The sequence below is a fragment of the Anabas testudineus genome, chromosome 16, assembly GCF_900324465.2.
Source record: "Anabas testudineus chromosome 16, fAnaTes1.2, whole genome shotgun sequence".
Lineage (NCBI taxonomy): Eukaryota > Metazoa > Chordata > Actinopteri > Anabantiformes > Anabantidae > Anabas > Anabas testudineus.
In genome coordinates, this window is record NC_046625.1 from 6,796,570 (window position 1) to 6,823,982 (window position 27,413).

General features: G+C 39.8%; 3 protein-coding genes across 3 annotated transcripts; 2 read left to right on the top strand and 1 right to left on the bottom strand.

Moving 5' to 3' along the window:
- The first annotated feature begins 1,130 nt into the window (after positions 1–1,130).
- cx55.5 (connexin 55.5) lies at positions 1,131–2,633 on the top strand. The gene has a single exon (XM_026372032.1). It carries the CDS (start codon positions 1,131–1,133, stop codon positions 2,562–2,564), a length of 1,434 nt encoding a protein of 477 aa, XP_026227817.1. The 3' UTR covers positions 2,565–2,633.
- A 501-nt stretch (positions 2,634–3,134) lies between these two features.
- Positions 3,135–5,473, bottom strand: LOC113169075 (c-Myc-binding protein-like). The gene is made up of 5 exons (XM_026370213.1): positions 5,301–5,473; positions 4,418–4,496; positions 4,024–4,072; positions 3,704–3,833; positions 3,135–3,584 (listed from the first exon to the last, which is right to left on the bottom strand). The coding sequence occupies exons 1-5, from the start codon at positions 5,313–5,315 to the stop codon at positions 3,537–3,539; spliced, it is 321 nt and encodes a 106-aa protein (XP_026225998.1). The 5' UTR covers positions 5,316–5,473; the 3' UTR covers positions 3,135–3,536.
- A 687-nt stretch (positions 5,474–6,160) lies between these two features.
- Positions 6,161–15,431, top strand: rragca (Ras-related GTP binding Ca). Its single transcript, XM_026372723.1, has 7 exons — positions 6,161–6,544; positions 8,547–8,750; positions 9,622–9,821; positions 12,319–12,433; positions 12,861–13,003; positions 13,378–13,526; positions 14,435–15,431. The coding sequence occupies exons 1-7, from the start codon at positions 6,365–6,367 to the stop codon at positions 14,587–14,589; spliced, it is 1,146 nt and encodes a 381-aa protein (XP_026228508.1). The 5' UTR covers positions 6,161–6,364; the 3' UTR covers positions 14,590–15,431.
- The last annotated feature ends 11,982 nt before the right edge of the window (positions 15,432–27,413 follow it).

The window sequence follows — 27,413 nt, forward strand, 5'->3', positions numbered from 1 at the left end:
CCCCAGTGTGACCCTCTGTTGCCCTAATGTTGTTTGTACCAGACTGATTTGAATCAATCCTGATCTGCTGGATAGAAAGGGAGGGGAAAAGTTCAAATTAACAGACGGGTGGAAAAAAATCTTGCCCGAAGCTGAATCCAGTCACCACTCAAACATTAGGCCTGTCCTGGTGTTGGGTTAGCCTTTTCCTGTTGTTAACAAATGTCTCCACCTTTCTAGATACGTTTGTCGTGCTCTGTGAAGCTAGAGAACAAAAGAAGATGTAACACACGAGCTGTATAGTGGGTGTGTGTGACTAGAGATAACAAGCTAATCAATCACACACCTAGAGGAACCACAATATGTTGAGCATGGAAGTTTGCTGCAGTCAAATATATAAACGGTCTTAATCATTTTAGATTTATCTCAATTCAACATGCTCGAACCGAGCTCAGTGTCTGTGTTACAGCCGGTTACTGCTCCATCATCACTGTGGGGCCGTGATGCAAATGTACTGGTGAAGCTGCCGCTATTGACGTTTGTCTGCTCAGAGCAGTGTTGGCAAACTTCCCCCGATAGCTCAGTTGTTTCCACTTTGTTTGTGGCGACACTGGAGCAGAGGGGGGTCACCCAAGTTTAGCTGATGTGCAGCAACTCGTGTTGAGGACACTAATGATTGAAAAACGTTTTTGTGAGTGTGTCAGGGCTCCATGACCCGAGGACAGACCGACAGTCAGTGCTGCTGCAAGATAAATGGAAACTACAGAGAAGTCGGCCTCTACGGTGGTTTATATAGTGACACTGCTGAGGGGAATGGTTTTATTAACACAAAACTGGATACCGAGCAACTCAGGGAACATATTACTGGATGCACTGAAGGCCCAGTTAAATATGCTGCTGCAGGTTTATATATGTATGTGGCACAGTGCATTTTTACTTTAGTTTTTTAGAGAGGTACTGGGATTTTATCATAATTCTACTACCGGGAGGTTAAAATAATTTTCTGCTCTTTTTCCTGATGTTTTGCTGTTTTGTACTGAACTCATAGTTTGAAACTTACCTCCCTGGTATGTTGTCATGTCCATTGTACTCGTACCTTTTAAACAGTTTGAGCAGATTGATTTCATTTCTCTTTGTTAGAGTGAGCAAAGATGGGAGACTGGAACTTCCTCGGGGGGATTTTGGAGGAGGTACATATCCACTCCACTATGGTGGGCAAGATCTGGCTCACCATCCTGTTCATCTTCCGTATGCTGGTCCTCGGGGTGGCAGCGGAGGACGTGTGGAACGACGAGCAGGCAGACTTCATCTGCAACACAGAGCAGCCCGGGTGCAGAAACGTGTGCTATGACTTGGCTTTCCCCATCTCCCTCATCCGATACTGGGTGCTGCAGGTGATCTTTGTGTCCTCCCCCTCGCTGGTGTACATGGGCCATGCTCTCTACAGGTTGAGGACAATAGAGAAGGAACGGCAGAAGAAGAAGGCTCTCCTGCGGAAGGAGCTGGAGTTGGTCGACGCGGAGATGGCAGAAACTAGGAAGAGGATTGAACGGGAGATGAAGCAGCTTGACCAGGCGAAGCTGAATAAAGCTCCTCTGAGAGGCTCCCTGCTCCGCACATACGTGGCTCATATTGCCACTCGTGCTCTTGTTGAAGTGGCCTTCATTACAGGTCAGTATCTCCTGTATGGCTTTCACCTCTACCCGCTCTTTAAGTGTGAGCGGGATCCTTGTCCTAACGCAGTAGACTGTTACGTTTCCAGACCAACGGAGAAAAGCGTCTTCATGGTCTTCATGCAGTGTATAGCTGCGATTTCCCTCTTCCTAAGCATTCTGGAGATCATGCACCTGGGTTACAAGAAGATTAAAAAGGGCATCTTGGACTTGTACCCTCACCTGAAAGATGAGAGAGATGAACTTGAGGACTACATGAACAAGACCAAAAAAGAATCCATCGTGCAATTTTGCACCACTGCACCGCGGAAAGCAACAACCGCCTCTGCACCCAGTGAGTACAACATCTTGATGGAGAGGGCTCAGGGCACCATTATGTACCCAAACCTAAGTAAACCTCTTCAGGACGAGATGGCTACTCAGCAGGATTTGTGCAGACGTTCAGCTCAAAGCCCTGCAGAATATAACTACACCTCAACTACCACTAAGGCCTCCACGCCATGCTGTGACTTTCTGGCTAATCCAAAGCAAGAGGCTGATGACCTTTCGCATCTTGGCCCACATAGTACTGAGGAAGACAGCTGTGATAAAGGAAACATGGACGCCCCGAAACGCCCACAGAAAGCGGTTCATGCTTCGTCCTCTGCTACGCTACCAGTGAGTCAATCGAAGAGACAGTGGAAGGCTCATGGCTCGTCCAAATGCTCCACAGTGCTGGAGGGTAAAAGCTCTGACACAGATTCATATGTAGGTGCCAAAGCCAGTAGTGGATCTCCCTCCACTCAGACGCAGCCGAAATCAGACGCCAAACATCAAAGCTGGCCCTCCAGCCCGGAGTCACTGGATGACTCCAGCTCAGGATCCAGGGACAACCAGAGACCACCTTCTACCAACTGCAGAACATCAGTGTGAAGTAACACGAGCAGCAAACAAGACCTGGAAATGTAAACAGGTTCCTTCTTTGGCACACGGTAGACCATGTTACAGCGATACTGATTTAACTTCTACATCAGACTTTTGGATTCCACAGCTCTCTTTAAAAACCCACTGTATCTCAACTAGAGCAACTGACACTAGTTTTATTCGCAATACGGAAAGAAACAAAAGAACTTTGCACTGTAGATTTTATATATTTATCCAACTATTTTTGGAATTAACCTGTGTTTCCACTGTGACTATCTGCATGAACTGTATTGAAATAATAGCATAAATAATATGAGAAATGTTGCAATCTACATCTTGACGGCCTACCGTAATGTTATAAGTCAACAATGGGCCTTATATGGTCTATAGTGATATTTTTCATAACTATGCAACATTTAAACACTGTAAAAAAACAAATCCAGTTTTATCTGATCTGTTTGGTTTTTTTTGAATGCATATTAACTTCCACTTAATATCAAAATGTTTTGATATTCAATTAAAATATCTGCAACATTGCTGTACAGAAACTGGTTCAATCAGTGATACAGAAACGCTCAATACTGAAGAATACTGTGCTTTATTTTACCAGTGTCATTTGTGAGCAGTTTACTTACATCAGGCCTTTGGAAATATGTGTATTTATCACACACTATATATATTGATCACATTAGCAGTACAAATAAACTTATCAGCAGTATAATTGGACATTAATTATAGAATCTCTTCACAGACCCTTCAAACGAAAAAAAAAAAAGTCTTAAGAACAGACTTAACGGACAAGACAAAAATATACATACGTGTACAGAATAAGTTAGAGAAACAAAGTAGAAGCTGAAACGTACTAAATACAGCACAGATACATAAAAAATATAGATTTTTACTTAAGAGTGTTGTCTTGTCTATAAATTCAAAGTGCCAGCAAGTAAATGTACATTATTTAAACCAAAGCTGTGCTGTTGTTTAGTCAGCCGTGGCTCCATTGTGTGATACATTTTCATAACGTTGCAGCTGCAGAGAGTCAAAAAAAAAAAAAAAGGTTGATGCATGTTAGAACCTTTTAACAGTGGTTGATTGAAATCCCATACATGTATTTTTTTAAAGTATTAAGTTTATTTATTTAAGTTTACCCTTGCTTTGAGGTCTTTGTTTTCCTCTGTCAGTCGTGTACACCTCTGCCTCAGGTCAATCACTTCCCGCTGCAGAGCCTCAGTGTCCTCACAAGTCGGGCCGGATGCACCGAGATGCTGCTTCACAAACCTAAAAACAGTTGGTTAAGGAATCTACAGAGCAAATTTGCTGAAACTGTGCTACTTATTTCTCACATTTCTCTCTTTTTTTTAAAATGTTGTTGTGTAAAAGCAATGGGTGGAGGCACACACCTGACTCTCTACCAACCACACAGTTATTTGGGAGTGTCAAGAAGAGCTTAATGTGTTTAAAAGGATACTCCAGAGCGTTGTTGGGTCTATCAGCTTGTTCATATAAAGCCACAAGAACTGAAACGAAATGGGGAAAAAACCAAGTAAATACAAATACAAGTAGAGAAAATAGAGTGATGTAAAAAACAAATGTTGTTAAAAACATTTAATATTGTTTGTGTGTGTTGAAATAGTCCTAATCCTCAATATTCAGCTATTTATTGGTATTTTCACAAGTTTAATCCATCAGAGGAGGATCTGTGTTGTTCATTTGTACAAAAAAAAGCAAGTTTCACTTGTAACTTTGACTGCGACTCTCCTGGTTTATGTAATTGGATTTAGTTAAAGTGAAGTTTGTGAATAGTCCCTAAACCCAGTGTTTTGTCATTTCTACAAAACAAAAAAAAAAAAAAAGTACCATACCACAGGTAAGACTGTCAACGACACCAGCTTTCTCCAGGTATCTCCGAAACTGCTCCCTTTTAGAGTCCGAACCTAGTCCCTGGAAAAAAGCAACATATTATCACCAACCTACTGATTAAAAAAAACCCTTAACCGTCAGGGCTAGTTAAATAACAACAACAATAATAATAAGTCTAATGACATACTTTATTGATCCCTTGGGGATTAAATGTCAACAACAATTTCCCCAAGAGGATCAATAACACATGTTAGTACTATTAAAGATATTAAGCTACAGATATTTACAAGACAAACAGGATGGTTAAAGTAATTTACAGTTAGTTCTGTGTTTCATTTGAATAAAGACATCTATCATACCTAACAGCAGGACACTCACTCTTGGTGGCTGTTTTATATATCTGCAGTCATTGGATCTGTCGTTTTTTTGCCACTGTGATAGTTTGCATGTCTATTTTTATTTGTTTTATTTCTTATTCGGAGTCTCATTGTGGTCCTCCTGCATCTCATTGTGTTGTGTGGACAGATAATCCAACACTTAGACCCAATGTTAACAGTCACTTCATGTAGAGGTTCTGGTCCAGGTGTCCTGCAAAGCTCCTAAATGCACCACAGCTGGCTATAATGATATTAAACTGCATGACCTGCAGCAGAAAACACTGTAAAACAGTTGGTTTGTGGCCATTATTTCACGGGTTCCAAGCAAGTTTATCCCCAAATATTTAACACCTCCAATCATTGAGAACAACAGGTGCTGTCACAGAGGTCCAGTCTAATCACTGCTCGGGCTAAACTCCCAGCTAGCTAACATTAGCTTAGCTAACGTTAGCTTACAGCCACCAGTCGGGAAAAAGTTTCTCAGGAGCATTACTTCAAACACACTTACTCTGTGATGTGCCATAGTGATACAGTCAGTAGAGCTGGCCTTCTTCTAGTAGATAATACACCTAATGTGTTTCTCGCTTTCACAGCGTCCAGTTTTGAAAGCAGGTTAAAACCACCGGGCCGGAAAAGTTTCGTTTCGTTTAATACCTTCCTTCTAGTAACGGGTGTTGCCTTCAGGTGCCCTTCGTAAAAATAACTATCACGCGAATTAACTTGAGAAAAAAAATAACACCTGGTTATTATTTTTTAAATAAAAACTCCAGATTCGTTATCAGTGTATTTAAAAAGACAACATAAAGTCGTTGCTACGAATAGTTATGTGTTGATAGAGGGTAAAAGTTGTGTCTGAAAACCTGCATATTCTGGGCTTGCAATAGAAAACTATTAAATATCCTCAATTTGATTATTTCCAATTATTTATTTTCTAAATAAAAGCGCTCAACAACAGCTGTTTTTTTTTTCAATTTGTGTTATTTTTTGAAATTCTGACATTTTTTGAAGACATTGAAAGTCTCCATTTCACTCAAGTTAGGTTGTCGCCATCTGCTGGAGACATCGCACAACAAACACAACTTCTCACTTTGTATTTGCTCCTTTTTAAACAATTTTCGCCAGATGCTCGGTTTTTAAGCTAAATACAAAATGCTCGGATCGTGAATTGATGCTGAAGCATTAAACGGCTTTTAAACGGCTGTAATAACACGGTGTATTTGCTATTTATTCGGGTGATAGGTCACAAAACAAGTCTGGGTACTAGTCAGGTGACAGCGACAAACCTCAGTAGAGTGAGAGGCGGCTCGACCAATCATATTTCGTTTTGTAATCCGGGCGGCGAATCAGAACCGAGGGGTGGGATCAAAGGGCGAGTTTTTTCAAGGGAGAGGAAATCCTTAGGAAATGTGTGGGATCACGCTCCGTGTTTCCAAGTAGCCGGGGCTTTATTTACAAAGTATTTTCATCGTGTAACGTTAGTTTGTGGCGCATACCGATTATCCGACACAAACACGGGCGTGGCGACCGATAAATAAGGGGGGGAATAGGGGAAACGACCGTCGTTAGGTCAAAATGTCGATTCAGTACGAGGTGGAACAGCTGGCTGACAGCTACGGGGTTGCGGACTCGTTCCCCAAAGATTTCGGTTATGGTGAAGAGGCCGACATCGAGGACAGCCCGTCGCCGTCCGACAGCAAACCCAGAATCCTGCTCATGGGTTTGCGGAGAAGTGGGAAATCCTCCATACAGAAGGTAGGGAGAGATGTCAAAGCTTTTCGCGGCGAGCCGCGGCGCCTTCCTGCGCTTCACGCAAGTGAACGGGACGTTAGCCAGAGAAGCTAACTAGTTAGCGAGTGAGTTTAGCATGTCGCCAGTGACAATAGCTAAGGATGATCCAGCTGATAACACGTCTGGTTACACCAAAGTGCAAGAACTACAGGGAAAAGCTGTTCTTTTAGCAGCTAGAGGGGTTAGTTAGCATCCAGTGCTAGCTTAGAGGTAGCTATAGCAGTAATTATTAACCTGGTGGACAGAGGCTGCTCAGTGCATCTTTATTGATATGTGGACATGCAGCATGTGACTGTTTGGTTAGCAACTTGTCCAACATGTCACATATATCTTAGTCCCACCCAGCTGTGAGGCATGGGGCAGGTCTGATGTGTGTCTCTCACATGACAGCAAAGCGTCCACACCTTCTCATTCTGCAAGTGCTCACAGTTTTAGTTTCAAATCAGTGCAGCACCTGCAGATTGGACATCCTGTCTCCATGTGTGCTTAAATAGGATCCTGATTAACTGCTAATGTGGTGGGAGCCTAAAGACACCCCCCCCCCCCCCCAACCACCAAACAAGCATCAAAAATAGAGAAGAGTCCAAGGTGATGTTGTTATATTCAACTAATCCAGTTTATTCAGTTCACTGCATTATAAAACTGCACAGAAATGATTATCTAAATGGTCGCAGATTGTTTTTCATGTTATTGATTTGTTTCAGCTCTAGTGCTGAGCAACCAACACTCCCAGGGCTCCCTCCCAGATCCTGATATAGGCTAACCTGCCTTTTGATTAGTTTACTTAGTAGATAAAGGTCTAAACCATGGGTACACTGGGAAAAGGCATCCTTCCCCCCAAAGCTTCATGTTTTATTAAACAAATGTGCATTAACTTTTATAATGACACAAGTAGATGTGTTTTTCTTTATTTTAAAGGGTGGCAAAAGCAATAAAACTTAATTAGTGTTAGTTTCACTAAAGTTTGATATTATATTTTCCAGATTTCCAGCTTTTATTTCCCTTCGCCTGATCTAACAAACTCCTGCAGCAAGTTTGGTTGCCTCCAACAAACTCTTCAAGTCTGAAACTTTAAGACTGGCACCATGGTTAAATATTTAATGTGATGCAGTTGTAACTTCTATGATATTTTATTATTCATGTTAAAACACAAGGGGGAAGTAGAATCAGGCTCAGTATAGCGTGACACACCAGGAACCTGTCCTACAGAAAATGCCAGGAGGAAATAAAAGTAAAGAGCTCCACTTCACAGGAATGAACTTCACATTCACACTTGAGCCATTTCTCTATAATCCTCGAATCCTCAAGTCTCTGATTAACGTTCCCCTGTAATCCTCCAGTATGGGCTGAAAAACATGTGATTGGGCTTTTTGCCGGTTCATTGTCCTGCAACCTCATTTAGAAAGGCAGTGGTGGAGCAGTTTTACCCATTACTGTATTCAGACCAAGACCCAGATCAACCCGTAAAGTGGCCTTGACACATCTGCAGCCTTGTTGCTGCTGTTTGAAAACACACATCTGAAAAGTGCTGATTGGAGAGTGATGTTTGTTTTTGCAGTTTTTACATCATGTGATGTTCAGATGACGTCTCTGAGCTGGAATCATAGCACAAGTCAAAATACTGCACTGTTGTGTTAACTTCCTCCAGGAAAACATTGTTATTTTGATACAGGTAATTTGGCAACACGTGAAGAATATGGTACAGTAAATCGGTTTGTGTTTATCCAGTGAAGAAAACTCTAAACATGTCTTCAAAAAGTTGTTAAAAACTACATTAAGGTATTAGCAGTATCTGGTAGGTGTAATATAGCCCATTGTTATTTTATGATTTAACTCACCTAAAGATTCTTCAAGGATATGTGTTTTCAACTTTCTAGGTTTGTATTAGGCCTCTGAACATCCCAAATCACAGAGACAAGTCTTCTGTGTTTATTTTACTTAAAGATGAACCTAATTCTCATTTCAGGTGGTTTTCCACAAAATGTCTCCCAATGAGACCTTGTTCCTGGAAAGCACCAACAAGATCTACAAAGATGACATCTCCAGCAGCTCCTTCGTCAACTTCCAGATCTGGGACTTTCCAGGCCAGGTGGATTTCTTCGACCCCACCTTCGACTACGAGATGATCTTCAGAGGAACGGGGGCTTTGATATTTGTCATTGATGCTCAGGTGAATAATTCAGAAAAGGAATAATTTGACTTGGAGGTTAACGGGTTGTTTCACAGCGACATCGAGCTGTAACTGCATTCATAAAGAAACAACATGTTTAGTTCCCAGAAACTCTTGGTGTAAAGCACTGAACTCCTATGAGCTCCTTTCCACCCTCAAGCTCAGTGATGAGTAGCTGGAATAAAAGACAATTACATGCTGTGGCTTTTATGCCTGTGCCATTCATACAACCCTAAGTGCTTTCAAGAAGTAATCTCAGCTGCGATGTAAGCCGCAGCTGATTTGATTGCAGGGTTTATTTGTACTCAATGAGGTGCATGAGATTTAGTTTGTCTCAGCGGTCGGTCACACAGTGATATCAGACGAGAGCTGTTTTTATTCTGCTGTTGTAGGAAACGAAACAACAATAAGTTTTGTCATACCACATTGATGAGAATGTGCAGCTCTGTCTGTCTGGGAGCAGATTTTGCAGATAGGAATTAGTCCTGGCAAATTTGTTATTGTAATTAATATTTATCTTTTAGTAACATATTTAAATTTACAGCTGCCATTTTAAATACTGTAGTATAATATTTAAAATGGCAGATCTCAAATATCGTCCAAGCATAAAACGGTCACATTTATCTGTGAGCGATACGATGTAATTTTAACTCGCAGTCTTAACAAAGTGTAATTGTTTTGTAATTTATTGTTTTATCCTGTTGTAGCAGAAATAAAGACGATTAAGTGGCGATTGCAGGAATTAATGCAGGTGTAGAGGATAGTTGCGATTTAAAATAAACACTTTCACATACAACTTCATCTATGATTTACTTTCTGCAGATACTGTATGTACCTAATGTGTGTTCATACTTTATCTTCTGTGTTTCAGGATGATTATATGGAGGCTCTGGGCAGACTTCACCTGACTGTGTCACGGGCCTACAGGGTCAATCCAGAGATCAACTTCGAGGTGTTTATCCACAAAGTGGACGGCCTGTCAGACGATCACAAGATCGAGACCCAGAGAGACATCCACCAGAGAGCCAACGACGACCTGGCTGATGCCAGCTTAGAGAAGCTGCATCTCAGGTACTTTCTATCTAACGTTTTGTTATTTTACTTCTTAATCTGTAAAATCTTGTTGCTATAGACATGTAGTCATTTTGAAACACAAGTACATGAAGATGCACAGTTCTCAAACCTCACACCAGTTAAGCATTTTTTGTAAATTTTTTGTAACAAATTCAAGTGCCTGGTAAAAAGTAAGACATTAAAAAATGGCTCTGATGCATCATAAAAATACACCTAAGAGCTGTATATTTTTATCAGTAGAAATATATCTGTATTGTACTGTTCATTAAGAGGTAGCTCAAGCTACATTAGGCTACATTTCAAACTTGCATAAACAGTAACAACACATGTTGTTTCAACACATTACGTGATTACAGTAATTCTGTACAGGAGCTTTACCCAAATCTTATTAAAAAACACAGTCACAGTTTAGAAATGAGCTCTAACAGGTTGGTACAGCAGAATGAAACATAAAGAGCTGGTCGTGTGTAACACATACATGCTAATACTAAGTTAAACACATTACTTCCGTATTCTTCTCAGCAATTATCTGATTTGGAACAACTTGGTGCCACACCAACACATGTAGGTGTTAATATGTCAGCACAGAGCGCGGCCCGTCGTACCTCTCACCCAACCAAATTTGTGTTAAGTTTGAAGGTGAAAATAAGTCAGTAATGACGGTGCATCCTTAAATGCCCCTTTTTTTTCTCAGCATCATTGCGTTTGATGCATGCAATTTGTAATTTAATCCCCCAGTTGGAAGCAGCTGAAGCATCTGTGAGTTAAAAACAATGGAAAGAAATTGTAACTGAAATATGTATGTGCAGCATTTCAGTCTGTGGTCTCTGCCTGGTCGGGTTGGTCCAGCTTTTATTTGTACTTGTGTCATATATGTAGAAACATCTGTATATTTGTGGCTTTTTAGATTATGTTTGGAGGATGTTTCATCGTTTTTGTCATGATATCAGACTAGTAGAAAGGACTATAACTACTCCTAGCTACAGCAGCCATGAAGGTCATCATGGCAAATGGACAAAAACTAAAATCATCACTTCAATCATTATTTTTATCGGTTAATCTGTTCACACATTTTCTACTCCCTATCATGCCCATGTCGTGTGTATAAACCAAAGGAATTATATTAGTAGAATTACTGTGCTGTGAAATACTGAAGAAATCATAACTAATTCTAGGCCATGTGGTCTCTTCTGGTTTTCTGTTGAATTTTCATACGTTGTAAATTTTGACCTTATGACCAAAAGTATTAAATGACATTAATGTGGCCTTAAAAAGTCTTGAAATCTATGAACTATGAGCTAATTTCCAGGCCTAATTAAATCTCCTGTGTTACATATACAATAGTCTGAATACTCTTGGTGTTACTGCGAGATTCCTCTTTGGCCTCCTAATTAAGAAACAATGACCTGTGCTTCAGATACCAGAGCTGTTACGATTCAGGCTCCAAAGGGTTTAGCACACTGATGATGTGGGCTAAAGTACACAAGTATCGGTTCATGTTTCTTAATGTCACTGTTCAACTGAAGGAGGTTGTTTGGTTTTCTCAGGAAAGTATTGACAATTACATATGCAAATAAAACGCTTAGATAATTATTGTTGATCGATTGAAGCCACCGTTTGTCTTTTATCGACTAAAATAATAAGTCTGTTAAAATAATGAAGAACATTTAGTGATCATTTGCCATTATTTTTTTAGAGCGATCAATAAAATTCCTTAATGGAAAAATAGTTAGTCTGCGAAAATGTTATTAATTTACAGTATATAATACCTAAACAGACATGAGGATGTTTTCCTTTTCTCTGATTTTATATTTGGAAATTGATGAGTTGAAATTCTTTGAAATTATTACCCAGCCTTTTATTAACTAAATGATTAGTAGATTAAAAATAATAATCAATAGGCTACTAAATATTTGTTGGTTTGTTTCAGCCCTAATAAAAAAACAAAAACAAAGAATAATTGTTAACTGCAGCCCTGACACGTAGTGTAGAAAGTGGGGGTGTGTGGTGTACCATATTGAACAGGCTGTCCTGACCGGACTGTGTTTTATGTGGAGTAAGGTTGTTGTTTATTCAGAGCGGTCCTGGATATTTAAGTTTCCTTGTGGCTCTCTGTTGCTTTCTTCAGTGTAGTGCAAAGTTGAGCTTGTGCCAAGTGCGTGCAATAAGTTCTGTTTGGCTCAAGCCACCGATTTCCTCAGTCTGACCTATTTATTTATGTACCTCAATCACCAAAGTCCATAGGTCAAGTGTGTCCACAGCAGTCATATGAGCACAGTTTTTGCTAACGTTTATCTTAATTCCTGTGTTTTTACGTCTGAATTGGGCTGAAATGTGCAGATTAACAGATCTTTTCTACTATTGTGCATCTGTTTGTCATGTGAACTCGTGACACACTGTATTTTTACCTGCTTTCATGCACTTTTTGAGGAAGTGAGAAGTGTTTCCTGCTACTAACTGCTTATTCATTTCCTTTTATCTTTATGTCATCCAGCTTTTACTTGACAAGTATTTACGACCACTCCATCTTTGAGGCCTTCAGCAAAGTGGTGCAGAAGCTCATCCCTCAGCTCCCGACTCTGGAGAACCTCCTCAACATCTTCATTTCTGTGAGTCAAGAGCAGAACTAACTTTGTCACTGGCTGCGTGATTTATGTGTGACCGCCTGTGTGAGTCACCTCCAGCCACTTTATGTTTAGTGTTTCCTCCAATGTTCATACAGTCAGTACTATTCAAACAAAGTTAGTAACACATTTCATCTGACAGCAATGGGTGTGTTTTTTCCAACTGAGCTAATTAAGTGCCTGACTAATCAAGGTATAATCATAAAAATTCAATATAGTACTGCAGTTTTTCTTGTTCTCATTCAGAGTGTTTACATACACTTAAGTAATCAGGTTACAGTCGGCTCTCATGACTAAGCTGATGAAATGTCTTGTTCTTTTACCACATTATAATGAATCATCCCCCTTCGTCTCTTTGTCTCTCTCTTTTTTTTTCTCCTTGCTTTTCTTTGTCTGATGTTTGTCGCTGCAGAATTCAGGGATAGAGAAAGCCTTTCTGTTTGACGTGGTCAGTAAGATCTACATCGCCACAGACAGCTCTCCTGTAGACATGCAGTCTTATGAACTGTGCTGCGATATGATCGATGTGGTCATTGACGTCTCCTGCATCTATGGGTGAGTGTGTTATTTCTTAAATCGGTCTTTTACCAAAAGTCATAGTTAGGTTATATCAATGCTTTCCACACTCCCCTATTCAAATGAACAGGTATAGACTCTATCATCAGTGTGTGGAAGACTGTAGAATATGTTTTGAATGAACTCTCTGTATAAATTTGCATATTAAATACAAAAACATATTTACTTGAATCTTCTGTATCTTCCTCTTGCTTTAAGATGTGGAGTTCACCCATGAGTTGTCTGAGGATGCTTCATTGAAGCAGAATTAATTTTTGCATTTATTTGCTTAATTAATGACCTCATCCACAAGCTGAATTTTATTTCATCACTTTTCCCCCTTAACATTGTGGTGTTTTGTTGTGCCACGCCAGTCTGAGGGAGGACGGTAGCGGCAGTGCCTACGATAAGGAGTCCATGGCCATCATCAAGCTCAACAACACCACTGTGCTGTACCTGAAAGAGGTCACCAAGTTCCTGGCCCTTGTCTGCATCCTGCGAGAAGAAAGCTTCGAGCGCAAAGGTTAGCTGTCAGGAAAATCTGCACCCCTCTGCAGCTCACCTGGATTAATTTGGCTAATGATGTTGTGGCTTGAGTCAAGTGGTTTCATATTTCTATTCATGTTATTCTAGCATTGCACTGTTGTGTGAAATGAAAACTTGAAAATCACACCTATACAATATATTGTGTTTCAGGTAAGTATATTAAAGAAATATTGGTGATTTAGCATACAGTGTGAAGAAGTTGATGGGCAGATTTCGTAAACAGAGGCTGTGTTTTAGCTACTAATATGAGTCAAACACCAAATACCTTGAACACACTCATGAAGTGTTGAATCTTGTATTGATTTGTTACATGTTTCTTGTTTGATACATTTCTAAATCTTTCTCCATGTACCCACTTTTGTAACAGGCTTTCCTTTTAATGTCTCAACCCCTGTCAGCGTCATTTTCTCAAAAATTAGAAATTGCTCTGAAGAAATAACCCTGCTGACAAGTTGACAGCTGATCTTCATCTGTGGTGTACCTCCTAAGTTGTGCAATAAGTGATGTGTTCTAAAGTTGAGACTGAAAGAGGTTTTTGGATTTGTAGCATTGTGTTTCAGTATTTAGTTCCTTTTGGTTACATGGATGTATACATATAATTACAAATTATTACATTAGATTGCCCTGTTATGATGCAGTACAATACAATAAGAGAGTGTTGGGTGTTGTATTGGATCACATTATTCTACGTATGATCATGATATTCTGCAATGTAACAGTTCCTTTTTGTAGTGTCATACTTTTTATAGGGGGGTGCTGTACAGTATGTCAACATGAATGTACACGCTGAGACTCTTAACACTGGTGTTCCTATTATTGACTAACTTAGCATATATAGATATGTCATCATAAACTAAAACTATTTTATTTTTCTTGCCTCCTTAGGATTGATAGACTACAATTTCCACTGTTTCCGGAAGGCCATCCACGAAGTATTTGAGGTGGGTGTTTCCACCCAACGTCCACTGGGCCCCCCAACTGTAGGCTCGCCCTGCAACAAGGCTGTTGCATTGAACGGCACACCGCGCAACACTGTCTAGACACTGATGCTAAATTAAAAAATAAAAAGACTCGAAAAAAGAGAAGAGGGGAGGAGAGACAGAGAAGGGCCAGGGAGCCTGTACAGGAGAGACTACTAAACTGGGGCTCACCAGCGCGCCAATCACAATCCCTTTGCTCCCAGCACCTAAAGCACTGAGAGATGACTCAAGCCAGGAGGGTGTGGGAGCAGCACTGGAGCACAGAGGGGTCAGGCTGATGAGGAAGAGAAATTCGAGCGTCAGATGAATGCAAAGCACTGTGTTGGCTGTGAGGACGTCACGAGAGTAAAACTACACTTGGACAGAAAAAGGTGTTTGCTATATCTCTTTGGATTTCCTAAAGCGGTCAAAGGCTGTGAAATTTAGCTGCTGGTCTCTCTGTACAAACAATGTGAGGAGGGAAAACAAACCTCTGCATTAACCTCTTGCAGGAATCTGTCTTGTGATGAACCCACCCCGACCACTTCTGTGCTGATTTAAAATATGGCGGCTGTGAACTGCTAGTCTTAACCCACACATGTTCAGAGATGGCCTTATGTAGATAAAGCTTGACTGCAGTGCAAGCTTTCTCTCACCACCACTCACCTCACCTGACCTGAATGCTGCCCAAAAGTTGCTTCTTTGGTCTCACGTATGAAGGGAAAACAAGATTTTGTGACTGAAAGGGATTGTGCTGTCCATCTAATTTGTGTGTGGGGCGTATCTATGTATGCTTGTATGTATGAATGTATGAGTGTAAGTGAAAGGTTTTGATTAGATCTGTTCCAGTGAAGGAACCTTACAGAAGCGTAAATGTCCTCCTTCTCTGTAACAGCTTACCATAATTAAACTATTTCCAATCAGTGAACGTAACTTTTCTGTGTATTCTCAACTGAAAATTAAACTTTTGATTGACTTTCTGAGATGTTGTAAGAAAAAAAAAAAAAAAACTAGTTTGGCTGGAAGTTTGGAGATGTTCTTTTAAAAAGCACTGCCAAAATATTAAACGATTCACACACAATAAAATATGTCATGATTAAAAATGTGTTGCCTTCTCAAAATGAAATGTATTAGGTCTAGTTGAGGTGCAGGACTGATGGAGCGGTTGTCACTCCACATTTAAAGAGTTTTTGATGAGGTGAACTGGTTGAAACTTGCATGTATTTTCCACCTACAGTTTCAGTCCTGCCAAAAAGAAGGAATCCATATTTTGATTTTAGTTTGGCTCTGATTAGCAGGATCCACAAAAACAATGTTCTCATTCCAAGCATGCATGTATACGTGTGTGTGTGTGTGTGTGTGTGTGTGTGTTGTCAACGTGCATTGTTCTCAACCATAACACTGCGCATTTTATATAAAGGTGGGAAAGTGGAACTAACAAAAAGAATTAAAGAGATAACAGAAAAAGACCAAATTTACTTTTGCCATTACAATAACACACAGGTTGTGTTTGGCTTGTTTATATCAAAGTGATATAAGAGATGCGGAAACTTCGACTAGCTGCATCAAAAGACCAGAAACCTGACCCATGATGCAGCATTAACATATTATCTGGATAACTTTGCTGAGTAAGATGTTTCCACATCCGTACATGTTGTGGGTTTTATTCTGCAAAGGTATTCAGGTACGTCTGTGAACCTGCTTCCTGAAACAGGTCTTGAGATCATTATCAGTCACCTGAAAATAAACACGTGCACATCAGAACCTTGCTGGATGACTGGTTTCATGTAATGTGATGCTATACTGTGTGAAATAAATGAAAATTAAAATGTTGGTCTTACTATTGTGTGAATCGATGCAGCAGCATAGGTAGTAATAACGTTCCCTTTTACTGTACAATAAAAACTAAAGCAGACCTACCAACAAACACAAGATGGTGCTGCAGGACTGTTCAACTGTCCCCCCACAGTGTTTTTATTATTAATTTCTGCCTCCTCTCCATGCCCAATAACTGTTTTCATACCTATTAAAGTAACTTTAATAGTTACTTTAAAGTATTAAAGTAACTTTAATAGTTACTTTAAATGTCAGCAGCTCTTTAACCACATGAAGCAGTAAAAAAATTAATTTCATTTATTGGGCCTGCAGTGTGAGCATAACAACAGAATAAATTGGATTAGTTGGTATTGATGAGACAAGGTTTAGTACCCCTCTTATTTATGAAGAAGTCAAGTTCATGTTGACGACATATTTCTATTAATGATCTAAATGACCTTTTTAACCTTTAGCATTTTCTACTATTCTTTAATATGAAACTAGATAAACTGTTAATTGTCACGTTTCCTTGAGTTGAGTTGTTTAAATGGCGTCTTAATGAGTGAGAAGGGAGAGGCAAAAATAAATAAATAAAATCCCCTTTCTGGTTTGGTGCATATAAAAACAACTCCGTGAATAGCTTTGCCATGCAAGTTATTCACAGTTAAGTTAAATAAGCCTCAAAGCTACTGTCACGACCCATTATGTGGGTAGTAGGCGAGACAGCTAAACACCACTTCCACACAATTTAGATGCAATAAAACACTGACAGCTTTTTTATCCACTTCATTAAGCCAGTAATTTCTTATAAAAATCTCCCGCATTAATCCTGGCGATGGTTTCCCTGCGGTTCCTTAAGCTCTCCTCCAACCTTAGCCGCCTTGCTTTGATGCTTACTCAAATAGGCGCTAATTTGAGATAAATTATGCATCCACATGTAGCTTACCCATGCCAAGGAATATAAAGTGTGACACTCTGAAAGATGGTGAATTAAAGCAAAGTGTGATATCTCGACGGGCTAATGGCAGATAGGTTAGGCCTGTCAACCTGATGGTTTGTTGATCTGCGAGTCAGTTTGTATTCAGAGAGAGGGAGAGATTGTGTTTATGATGGTTTGAAGGTCATTTAGCTTCAGTGCACGGCTGTTTTTTTTTTCAAACCTCAGAGTGATTGACTAAAGGACTGCTCTAGACTAATTTTTATTGTCCTTTTGATAATAATAATAATAATAATAATAATAATGGTTTTTATTGATCCCAGTTGGAAAAATCCAAGAGACACAGAACAGATGTACAAATGACTTTAAAAGACTTTCAACAAAACTACAATATTACATTCATTATGTAAAGCTACTATAGAAAATCAAAGCATTAAAAACTAAAATAAAATGTAGCAAACACTATAAAACAACATGAATATTAGTACTATATAATAAAAATAATAGTAATACTGTAAAGTGTTAAAATGAGAAGCGAGTGACAAGTTACGTACTAAAGCTGTATTTGTGTTTTTGGTTTTGTGTGCACAAAAATCAAGTGTGTGTCTTGAAGTGAAGAACAAATGATGCAAGAAAACATTTATTCTGAGCATATTTTACTTTTGTCCTACAAGTGTGTTTGATTTTTGATAAAAGTATTCACATAATAGTGTGTACTATAGTTTGGATGAGTAAGTTTAATTATGATAAAATCACATTTAGCAGCCCCCACTGACGTAAACTTATCACAACTCAAAATATCCAATATGCGTGGAGCAGAAATTTGGATAATATCGACATGTGGATCGTGTTTTGTTCACTCAGTCAAACAGTGACTTGAAGCAGTCTCTAGATGGGGCTGTTGTCTGCTGATTTAACTGTAGTCCCTCACCCTTCCCTCAGTCTTTCTGCTTCACAGTGCAGGCAACATGCAGATCAATATCACATACAGAGCACTTGCAGATAGAGAGACCTGGAGAAAAGGAAGACTGAGGAGAAGCTGAGGAAGCAGTAGAGACTGAGCTGCATGATGTACAACTGTAATTTGGCTTTGTAGCAGCTGCTGAAATTGCCTTGTTTAATCAAAGGCAACACCGCTTCGCCCCCTGTCCGTAATAAGGAATCTTAACCAATAATGAAATAAGGCCAGGAGAGTATACTTTTGCCTGTGATGTCCCGCTCACTTCCGCAAGCTGGTCCGCCTTTCATCATAGATGTCTTAGTATCATTACAACAATGATATTGCCATTATGTTCTTAATAAAACTCAGTCAGCGGTGTGTTATCTCCCATCTTTACATTTTTATTAGCAGTGCTTATGAGAGACGAGGGGAAAATGATGTGACCAAGTGAGGCGGCTCAGGTAGGTGACAGATGTAATACAGACTTCATTTGTTATAGTGTAAGGCAAAGCAGCTCCAGTGAGTGTAATTATGCAGGGTAGAAAAGGGAAGTTGGTGCTGAGATGGACGGTTTAGAGATTGCTTGACATTACTCTACTACAGTCTGCAAACAGAGCTCTCAACAGCACACATCTGACAAGCTAATGCCATATTTTTGACAGTGCTGCTTCACTTCTGGTCAAAATAAGAAGTGATGAAGTTCCCGGTGAGGTAATACAATGACAAAATGCTTTGAAGTTAAGATTACGAGTTTGTTGCAAGAGATCCATAAAGTAACTTTTAAATATCAAAACACAAATACCCAGAGATATACCCAAGGCTAAACATGTGAGTTTTAAAGTTACGTAATAGTTGAGCTTCCTGTAGCTGACGTTCAAATTTAGCCACTGAATTTAGCATAAAGAGCAAGAATAAGCATTGAGACACTGTGCGTTTCTATTTCAGCTGCATTGTGAGTTCTGTGACATATTTTGTCTCATGGGTCTTTAAAAATGATTTCTAACTGGATTTAATGCATTTTATGATTCAGATCGACTGATCTATTTAAACCAATGGATACAAAAAAAGGTTGCCTTTATTTATTGTAAATTGTTGTAAAAATGTACTTCTTTTTAGTACTAAATTTAATATATTCACAGGGAATTTGATAACATTGCCTTTAAGAAAGTACAATTTCACTTCTTTAGTTCTTCTTCTTTAGTAGCCAAAATTTTTATATGGTTCATTCATCTGCCACATGAACTATAAACACATGTGTGGAGCAAGTGAGGGATCAACAAAAATCCTAGTTTCATCTAAGTCTAATCTATCATCAAACCGACAGCTGCCATCGTCCTTTTCAAGTTTACACCTCTACAGTTTACTAAACAATTCAACTACCTTGAATCTGCAGCTGTGGCAGAAGGTGGATGAGGACCGGATAACGAAAGTGGAAGTTAGAAGAAGGGGCAGGAGTCCCTTGTATTTTCTTGGACAGGCAGCAGAGCGTGGAGCGGATGGGCCAGCAGGCCAACAGCCAGCTAATGGGGACCAGCAGTGAGCAGGGGTCGGGGACAGTGCTGACAAAAGGAGCAGCGACAGATGCCATTATCTCAGCCTCATGCAGATACAATGGAGCTGGACGACACAGGCCTTGACAGTGACAGACATGTGTCTGTGTGTGTGTGTGTGTGTGTGTGTGTGTGAAGGCCTGTGTAGGCTGAGACATGCAGTTTGTGTGTGTTCACTGAGGTTAATGGAACACGATAGAGGAGAAGTGGATTATCGTGGAGACTACAATTTCTTGGTAACACTTGCCTGGGCTTCAGTGCTTCCCGTGCATGTATATGTGTGTATGCAATCCACGTGTGTATTTGAGTATAGCCTACATGACCACATCTTGTTACAGAAAGACAGCTAGATCAGTCACCCATCACTTGCTTAGAATTCAGGGGCATCGTGAAAAGCACATCACATTTGGTCCCAAATTTCACTGGGTGCTACTCTTGGCCTTAAAATATTCAGCATTCACTTCACCCAAGGATGTTCTGGTCATTTGGAGAACCAAAAACGTGTCAGGGTGGGGTTTTGGAAGGGAGATATGAGGGGGATATGGCGATGCGTTTAGCAGGATTGGCAAAGGCAGAGAAGGGCTGTTAAGCAGCGGTTTTAGGAGGGATAAGAAATGTGAGCTTTAGCCAGTGTAGTGCGGTGACATGGGACAGCGTTATTGACTGTGGCGGTGCATGCTGACAGTGGATTGTCAGCCCCTGCAGTCATTTGCCAGACTGAGCGAATGCAGGGATCAGAGTTTTTGGAGCTTATAGAATGACAGAAAAGATGAAGAAAGTGAGAAAGAGAAGGATGGCATGAAAAAAAAAAAAAAAACAGAGCATGCAAAACCTGGCAGCCATACAAATGCTTGAATATACACATAACACAGACACAGACACACTGAGCTGTGGACGCCCCACTGAGTGTCTGACACTGATGCTGCCAGACTAATCAGGGTTCTCTCTCTCTCCTTCTCGCTTGCTCATTAGTGTTAGAGAAGAAACCAGACAGTTGTGACGTTGTAATGACGTTGTGCCTTTCAGTTTAAGAGGCATCAAGGTTGACTTAAGTTAGTATTTGTCTATTGCTCAAAACAGGTCAATAACCTACTTCTAATGGTTCCCAATATGACATGAGTTGCATCTTAGTAGTAGAATTAAGACTGACATTAAGTGTTTTACAGTTTTAGAAAACCTTTCATTACTAGAGAGCCCGCTTGTTGCAGACCAAAGTCCTATGTGGAATAAAATCTGCTGTTTTGATCCACAGATCATTTCAATTACACTGTGACAAATGTTTGCCAAACCTTCATTAAGTAAGAGATTGTAAAACAGGCCTGTAGTTTGTTTATGAAAAGGCATTAAGAAAACATTGAACTCAACATTTTTCACATTGCACTGACTGCAACATCAAGAGCAGGTAGAAAACTGAAGGTAAGTTGGGACCAGGATTAGCTTGCACCAGGTTTTTGTTGATACATCACAACAGTTGGGTGTTGAATACTTGTTTCAGCACAATCTACAGGATTATATTATACAACATAGCATAACTGACAATGTCACCACTACTAACAATTTCATTAATGTAAATGGGTTGATAGCTAACAGCTGTTTGCAGTGTGATGTACTAAATACGGGTATGACTTTAAACACTGTATGATTTATGTACAGATACATTTCCTTTTCTTAAAGTAACAAGTCACAAGCAATTTGAATCTATTAGATTTATGTATGTTTATACACACATCTATTGTTTTCACACTCATTTATTCAGTTTCCAGGGGAACTGAAATCTGAAAGTGGCTGAAATCTGGAGTGCTGTACCTTTTCTGGTCAAATAATATTAAAAACTCTTTACATTTCTCAGGAGAGGCCTTAGTTCAGTGAGTAGAAGTGAGGTTTAATGACTGAGTCAATATTACTGGAAAGGGCCCCTGTCAATTCTTCAAAATAAGAATTGAATTTCTTAATAAAAACCTGCTTTGCAGCCTTCCTACACCACTGAACAGGCAACAGACATGGATAAAAGCTTATAACTAACCTCCAACACTTTGGGAAAAACAGACCTTAATTTGCCTTCCCGTTAACGTTTGGCTTTTTATGTTGTCTCTTTACAGTCAGGGCATGTCCTATATCCATATGAGTTTTACTTTCCTTGATTTGTTGTTCCTAAAGGGAGAAACAGCAACACAAAGAACACTGAAGTAGCGTCTGTGGAAACAATAAACAGGCTCTTTGGTGTTGAAAAGCACAAAGCAGCGGACTGGTGTTGGAATAGCTGTCAAAAAGGCCTCTGAGAATTTTTGGTGAGACGTGGACTTAAAGATGATGGAGTGGATATGTGTATAGAGACTTGGGAGGATTTCAATGTAACAGAAACAATGATCCTCAGGTCACACGCAACTGTGCCATTGATAAATGATAAATTATAAAATTAAAGGTGTGTGTAGTAAATACAACACCTATATACATGCAATAAAATTGATCCAATTTACATGTTTTTTTACATGCAAAACATGTTTTATGTATCAGAAGTGGAAGGATTCCCCCTGTAAGTTATAGAATGTTATTATGGGCTTATTAGTTATGCAATAGTGCATAAGTAGCATTTTAATGTTGCATTTTAAAGTGTAGTTAGCTTCAGCTCATGTACAGTTACATAATTTAGTCCCTTCCAAAGGTCTCAGTGGTGGCAAAAAGAGAAATGTTGTGAGAAAGATGAATTTTACACATACATTACAGACACAACAGACACAGATACTGAAATACTAAATGAGAGAGTTGTTACCTTCTGATTTGCTGGACCTTGATGTTTGCAGATGATGAAAGCAGGTAGACGTTGTGGACTGTAGTGATGCCAATTATCAGTCTGGGAGTGGCTGAGAAAGACAGAGTGAAAGGTCAGAGGATCATGTTTGTCTTTAGTTTATGAGCTTACCAATCTCTGGATGCTCACTTGTTTCCCGAAAAACTCTGGAAACTTGAGTCTTATTTCTTCCTTCTTCCCTTGCATCTTTCCTTCCCTCTCTGCTTCCTTGCTCTACCTCTCAATCTGGCAGTCATGCTAATGACCCTGCTACCTGCCCTAGCAGTTTCTCATAATACAACTTATCAGCACCGAACAGGAGTATGGGTATTTTTAAACTCTCTCTCTCTCGTGCGCACACACACACGCTTGCATACTCTCTGTTACTATGCAGTAGACTTATGGGGAACCTGTGCTGAGGTCCAGATTGAAAATATGATGTGTGCTAATGCATTCAGAACAGAGGTGAGGCCAGTCCTTTTCTTTTTCTGTAAGCCAACAGTGGGAACACCAGCCCCAATACGGTAAGCTAGAAAGGCGAGCACATTATAGTGGCTGAGTAATGAGAACCATGGAGCTCCAACTTATTCACACACACACACACACACATATATGCTAACACACAGGCTGGTCTGTGGGAGTGTGTGAAGCAGCGTAAGACTCCAGCAGAGTACTACCAGCGCTATGCTCTCCTGATGGTGATTCTGTGTGAAGTGCAGAGCTGTTCGACACAGACTCCAGCTGCTGCTGCCCTGTATTCAAATGGCACCACAAGATTCGAGCACAACGTCTCTTGGTTCTTATTAGACTCAGCCTCTCACTCTTTTTGTCTTTTTTCTGTTTTTTTCCTTCAAAAGTCTCTCGACTCATCTACACCCATGGCATCCCCCTTTTACTTTACTTCCCTCCTCTCTCTACTTCTCTACTTGTCATGTGTGCTGCTGTGCTCTTGTGACTGTTGGGCATCAATTTGTGGCACATCACAAGAGGAATAAAAGAAGATGCATGTGGAGAGAACTATATAAGTATTCTTAATTTATTTGCTGACTTCCTTCAAAGGGACATCTGAGAATCATAGCACTTGATAAGTGAACTGTATTTTTTAAATCTTTCATTTCACAGTAATGTAAGTTCTACTTGAAAGAATCCGGATGTGATCAGTCAGGCTGTGTGCATATGTTCACAATTGTACAATAAAGTATGAGTATTTCTACGTGTGAATATGTATGCCAGTGAGTGGGTGTGCTGTGACATTTTTAGAAAGCGTAACAGAGAGGTGAGGAGAGACGGACTGCATCCCGCAGCTGTATCTGAGAGAGTATGTGTGTTTGTGCACTTGACTGGTGTGGCTTCAGGACCAGGAATGTGTAGGATGGATGGAAACAATATCAAAACGAGGATGGAGAGATGCTGATGTCAAGTGGTGCGTTTTGTTACACACGGAGAACAGTAAAAGTAGATAGTGATAGTAGGGTGAGTTAATATTTCGATTTTTTTGGGATTTGCATTCACACAGGACTTTTATCAGATGTTCATAGCCACACAAAGTAACAGTAAACAGTAACGCAGGCATACTTGGCTGACATATGCAGGTCATTAATAACCAGACTCATTATGTAGAGGTTAGCAGTGTAAATGTGAAGCAAAGGTGTGTTGGTTGCATAAAAATATATGCATAAAACAATTCGTTTTGGGCAACACTCACAATAATAATAAATGAAATAATAAATGAATAAATGAAGGAGGGGTCGATATGAGGCACAACAGGTGTTTGCAGGTACAACAACAGGACTGCAGCTCCGGCTGTGTCTCACAGCTCCAGGAGGCCTCGTCAAGGTAGAGCATGTTAAAACACGTAACGCTAGTGCAAATTAATGTTACAGATTAAAGCTATAACTCTGTTTAACCAGAACATATAAGCATGAAACACAACGATAGTAAAGTTATTTCAGATGTATGTCGCAAATACATGTCAATGAACCCGCTACACTACAGAACGACGAACCACAGAACTGGCTTGAGATGTTTTTTAAATTCTCCTTAGTGTGGAAGTGATTTAGTTGTAGCTATCAAAACATCTAATAGTTAGACAGCATACCAACCAGAAACTGGGAATAATAAATTCGGCGTATGTTATTTTTCAAAATGTCTCTTATATGTATAAATTTGCCTACTTTTGCTAACGTTAAGTTTCATTAATGCCATCGTTTACGTGCGCCATCATAGAAAAAGTAAAAACAAACTCACCTGTTCTACACCTGTCCGAACTGAGACGGGTTTTTCAACTTTTATTAACTTTTACTCGTGAATTTATCCAAATTATTGCTGTAACGTTAGCTAGCTACATTACATCCGGCTAGTGTTTACTCCAAACACATAAACTTTCGTTTGTTAAACTACTATGAAGAGCAGTGAGGGTAAGTGTCATCGCTAATTGACTGCGTTTATTTAAATAATATTTAGGTAAGATTTTAATTAGAGGAGTGTTTAAGTTAGTCTTTAACCGAGGTAGCTAGCTAGCTAGTTAGCTGGAGAACTGCTAACCGTTACCTTGGTGACACTTCCAGGTGGACTGTTTCCAACACCAGAGTCACCGATAGAAGTAAGTCCTGTAATAAATATATATATATATAAATAAATATAAATAAATATAAAAATATAGCTCACATGTAACCTGCATCTGCAGTGTTTTTGGATTCATCAGTTGTTGCCAGTACATCTGTTTGAGATGAACTAGAGATGAGGTCCTGTGTTGGTTTTGTGTAATGTTTTCTACTGTTTTCATGTGGATCATGTTAAACTTCCACATTTCTTTTCACATTTTGAAGAAGCGCATTTGTAAATAATACAATTAACGAAGGCTTTATTTGCTTTAGTTTATTATTAACACCTGCAATTGCCCCTGGCTGACGAGTCCTTGGTGTTTGTAAATGTCTGCCTGCTTTAGTAGAAGTTGAATTGACTGATCGTGGGTCTGCATTAATGTTATAATAATCCTTGACCATATACTGGAATGGATTGTAATACTTACTGTCAGCAGTAGTGGTCTTTCTGAACCTTCAGAGGTTCCCACTGTGCCTACATAGGTCATTTATTGAATGGGCCTGTTTGTTGTGTGTTCACTCATATTTCATCGGTCTGTAGGGTGTAAGTATTTGGATATTCATGTTTTTTGGGCTAATCTCTACTTTGTATTTGTGTGTGACTGTGAATGTTGGTGTGTTCGATGCCCATAATGAGCTGTCCATATGATTTTATGAAGGCAGGAGTGTTGAATGGGCGTTCTGCTGTCACTTGCTGTGCCTGATGTAGGTCCAAAGTAGACGGGCTTTAATGAAAGCACTTCACAAAAAGAGGAAAACTTGAAATGCCTGTTATTTCTCAGGTGGAAAATAAGACTGAGACCGTACACTCGGCACTCTGTCCACCTTTGGCTCAGTGCTGCATTCATTTTAAAGACAGGCAGCTCTTCCACTGAGGGATTTGGGGCCACCAGTACATGCTAATGGGGAAGCTTTCTTGGTCTGCAGTTTCTCATCACACAACCTTATGTGTACATCACAGTGACTGTGTATTTTAGACTGCCGTAGCCTGCCTTCCTTTCTCTCGCTGTCTTCCATGCTCTCCTCCCCTCTCTCTGTCTTACTATCTCTTCTGATACTCACATGTATGTGGATATTGAGCACACGCAAGTGAACCTAAACTCACATTTAGATGAACATGCACACACACACACACACACACACACACACACACACACACACACACACACACACAGCAGGAGTGGGGCCTGCCGCTCCTGGGTGTTTTGTGGGTTGGATTCACTCCGATGCTTTCTCAGACTGCACTATTGTTATTTAAATGTGGGAGGGCGATCAGAAGCAAGCATTAATGGCATCCTCAGCACTGTGGATGCAGCGCAACACACACACACACCTACACACACAAAAGCATACACGCATAGACATGCACACATGCACGTGCAGACACACACTTTCATGCAAGCCTTGTAGATGCACCTTGAGGGCCATATGAATAACAAATACCTCTGCCATCTGCAATACCACAGAGTATTTCCAACCATTTCGGCACATTAGTCAGCAGTCCTTTGACTTAGGCTCTCCACGCACCACTTGGTGTATTAGCAATGCTCTCCTTTGCTATGATACACTGCGTTTTAAGGGTGCAGTTTGAAGAGAAGTTTGTTTTCCAAGATTAAACTTTATGTCGCTGCTGATCTGACCTTGTCCTCTTGAGTTTGATGTAGTGGGAGGTGCTTCAGTTGTTTGCTGTGGCGATGTTTTGTTCTGTCAAGGCCAATCAGAGCCTAGTTGGAATACCTGTGGTGATGGTATTGTTTTAAATTGGTTAAGACCTCCCCCACCCTCTCAACACTGCCAGACCAAATGGGATTAGACAGGCACCCCTGGCCATTAACGCTTGATCCTTACCTGATATCTTTCTCCCTGGAAAACCACAGTTGAAATAGTTGGACATGTTGCCTTTCAACTCCATGAGTGTGTACTTTTTGATCAAGTTGGTTATAATTCTTGTGTTGTATTAGTGTTATGTCTCGGAGGCTGTTTAAGTCAGCTGATAGTAAGAAATAAACCTGTTTTTATAACTAAAGGACTAAAGTTTTTGTTCTTTACTTATATTTGCAATGCTCGTCCTCACAGATTATCTCTCTGTGTATTTAACTACAAAGCGACAATTTCAATAGGCTCAAACAGAAATAAACAGTTATGTAATAAAAAAAACAAAACAATTTATAATCTCATTAGAATGTTTCAAGTCATGTGTAGATACTGATGCATGCAAGAGTTACTTAACTAGATTAAATAGAGTTTGTGTGGTTAAATTTGCAGCGGTGCT

Bases quoted from the DNA above. Each gene is read 5' to 3' on its own strand.
- cx55.5 (XM_026372032.1), top strand. From the start codon at position 1,131: ATGGGAGACTGGAACTTCCTCGGGGGGATTTTGGAGGAGGTACATATC.
- rragca (XM_026372723.1), top strand. From the start codon at position 6,365: ATGTCGATTCAGTACGAGGTGGAACAGCTGGCTGACAGCTACGGGGTT. The intron at 6,545-8,546 runs GTAGGGAGAGAT...TTCTCATTTCAG, and splicing joins GGAAATCCTCCATACAGAAG to GTGGTTTTCCACAAAATGTC. The intron at 8,751-9,621 runs GTGAATAATTCA...TCTGTGTTTCAG, and splicing joins TATTTGTCATTGATGCTCAG to GATGATTATATGGAGGCTCT.
- LOC113169075 (XM_026370213.1), bottom strand. The intron at 4,073-4,417 runs GTATGGTACTTT...ATTTCGTTTCAG, and splicing joins CGTTGACAGTCTTACCTGTG to TTCTTGTGGCTTTATATGAA. The intron at 3,834-4,023 runs GTATCCTTTTAA...AACTGTTTTTAG, and splicing joins AGACCCAACAACGCTCTGGA to GTTTGTGAAGCAGCATCTCG.